Genomic DNA, 1999 nt, shown 5'->3' on the forward strand with positions numbered 1-1999 from the left:
GTTGTTCTCGTTGTTCTCGTTGTTCTCGTTGTTCTCGTTGTTCTCGTTGTTCTCGTTGTTCTCGTTGTTCTCGTTGTTCTCGTTGTATTCATTATCCCCGTAGTCCCCGTCGTTTTCTAGCGGGGACCCTAGCGGGAGTGTCCGCATTTCCTCAGTCGCGGTGGTCGTCTTAAGTAGTGATAAGCCTGAGTTCCCGATATAGTCAGGGCTCGCGGCATGCTCGAGTAAGAGCATCGCTACATCCGTATGAGCCCCACGTACAGCAAGAGACAGCGGCATCCCGAGTGAAGAGTCTGCATTTACTTCAGCGCCATGCTGCAAGAGCAATCTCACTATTCCAGCATGCCCTCTAGACGCAGCCTTGTGAAGAGGCGTAGTGCCGTACGCGTCCTTTAGACCAGCCGCGTCCTTGTCCAAGGTGAGATTGAGCAGGTACTCTGCAGTTAGTTCTTGCCCATCGCGCGCCGCGTAATGCAGCGGAGTAGCATTGATAATATCTGTCCAAAGTCAGGCTTCGATGCCTCCTCTAGTAAGCAACAGAAGGATGATATCGATTTGGCCTGCTCCTGCGGCTATATGGAGCGGCCCTGCCCCCATCGATGTAGCGCAAAAGTGATCCTAGTCAATGCCTCTATTGAGTAAAAGCTTCGTCTCGTCCAAATCACCAAGACGTATAGCGCGTCTCCGTGCTGGAATGGACTCCAGAACTTCCGGGTCTGGTTGGCGGGCTGTGGCATAGGGATCAGGGGGATGTTGCGACGGCTGTTGGGTTGCAGTCGAAACACTGCTGTGGGCACGCGTGGAGTGCCGATCAATGCTTGAGGCCGTTGCATCGGTGGTCAGTCCTCTCTCTGAGAATTGCAAGCTCGAGGTAGTAGTGGTAGTAGATAGTGGCACGGACATGGAACTAGGCTGCCTTTAGCTTGCGCATCTCATGCCGCGGAAATGGAACATTCTTCAGCTGACTACTAACCTTTCATTCACAGCCCTCGTCCGAGCCATACCAGCGGCTGATGATATTCGTATCCAGGGATGTAATTTCAGGGTCGCCGATGTTGGCCGCCCACGCGGCAGTGGGTTCGTGATAGTCTGTACAAAGTTCCGACCATGTTGGCTAACTTCAAGGTCATTGAGCGGCTACTCTGGGAAGAATTCATCCAGGCTTTTGAGGTATTGCCTGAGATTGTGTTGAGACACGAATGAATCAGACCCAGTTAGTATGATGAATATCATAACTCCCAGGGCCCAGATATCGCCCTTCATATACGCCCGGCGCTCTGTATTACCACTAGGCCAAATGAGCTCTGGGGCCTTGTAATGATATGTGCCACTGTGTGTAAGACGGTCATTGGTGACGGTGTCATCCTTGCGGCTTATACCAAAGTCTGCCAATTTTACCCACCAGAGACTGGCCTGCGCAGGGGTGGGATGTTCCTTGATGAGTATGTTCTAAGATCTTATCGTTAGCTTGTCCGTTCTTTGCTACACTTGTTTGCAGAGCTTGCTAATCTCATGCGGTGTACCCACCCCAGGCTCAATATCGTGGTGCGCAAAGCCTCTGCTATGCATCGTATCCAGTCCAAGCAGAACCTGGCGGGCGACCTGGCGTGCCTCGTCTTCAGGCAGAGCGCCTCCATGCCGTCTCGTGTATGACTGCAGGTCTCCGGCGGGAAAATATTCCATTGCGATGTATATATGGCTCTGGTCCTCATACCATCCTAGCATCTTGACAAATTGATTTGAGTGCTGTGTGCGATTCTTAGCATACATTTGCCACATGTTGATCACGGCTAAACCATATAGCCAAAAGCATAACCATCGCAGGGGACTGCACGTCTTTATGTACTCTTTCATGAGAGAATCGGACAAGTGTCTTGAGCTCCTTCATGTAGCGCTGTTTCGAGTTGTCGCTCTCGAGGTGTATCTTCTTGACTGCGCGCTGCGTTAAGCGACTGGTTCCGCCAATGCAATTCTGGAGGTAGACCTTGCCCTGCCCTCC

The 1999-nt window shown here is 51.9% G+C and overlaps 1 protein-coding gene across 1 annotated transcript; it reads right to left on the minus strand.

Moving 5' to 3' along the window:
- J7T54_002846 (uncharacterized protein) lies at positions 1-147 on the minus strand (the record flags this gene model as incomplete). Its single annotated transcript, XM_051507474.1, has 1 exon — positions 1-147. A coding segment is annotated over one exon (147 nt), but the record flags the coding sequence as incomplete, so codon positions are not given.
- Between the last annotated feature and the right edge of the window lie 1852 nt (positions 148-1999).

Source organism: Emericellopsis cladophorae (genome assembly GCF_022114955.1).
Source record: "Emericellopsis cladophorae strain MUM 19.33 chromosome Unknown NODE_32_length_265932_cov_108_382166, whole genome shotgun sequence".
Lineage (NCBI taxonomy): Eukaryota > Fungi > Ascomycota > Sordariomycetes > Hypocreales > Bionectriaceae > Emericellopsis > Emericellopsis cladophorae.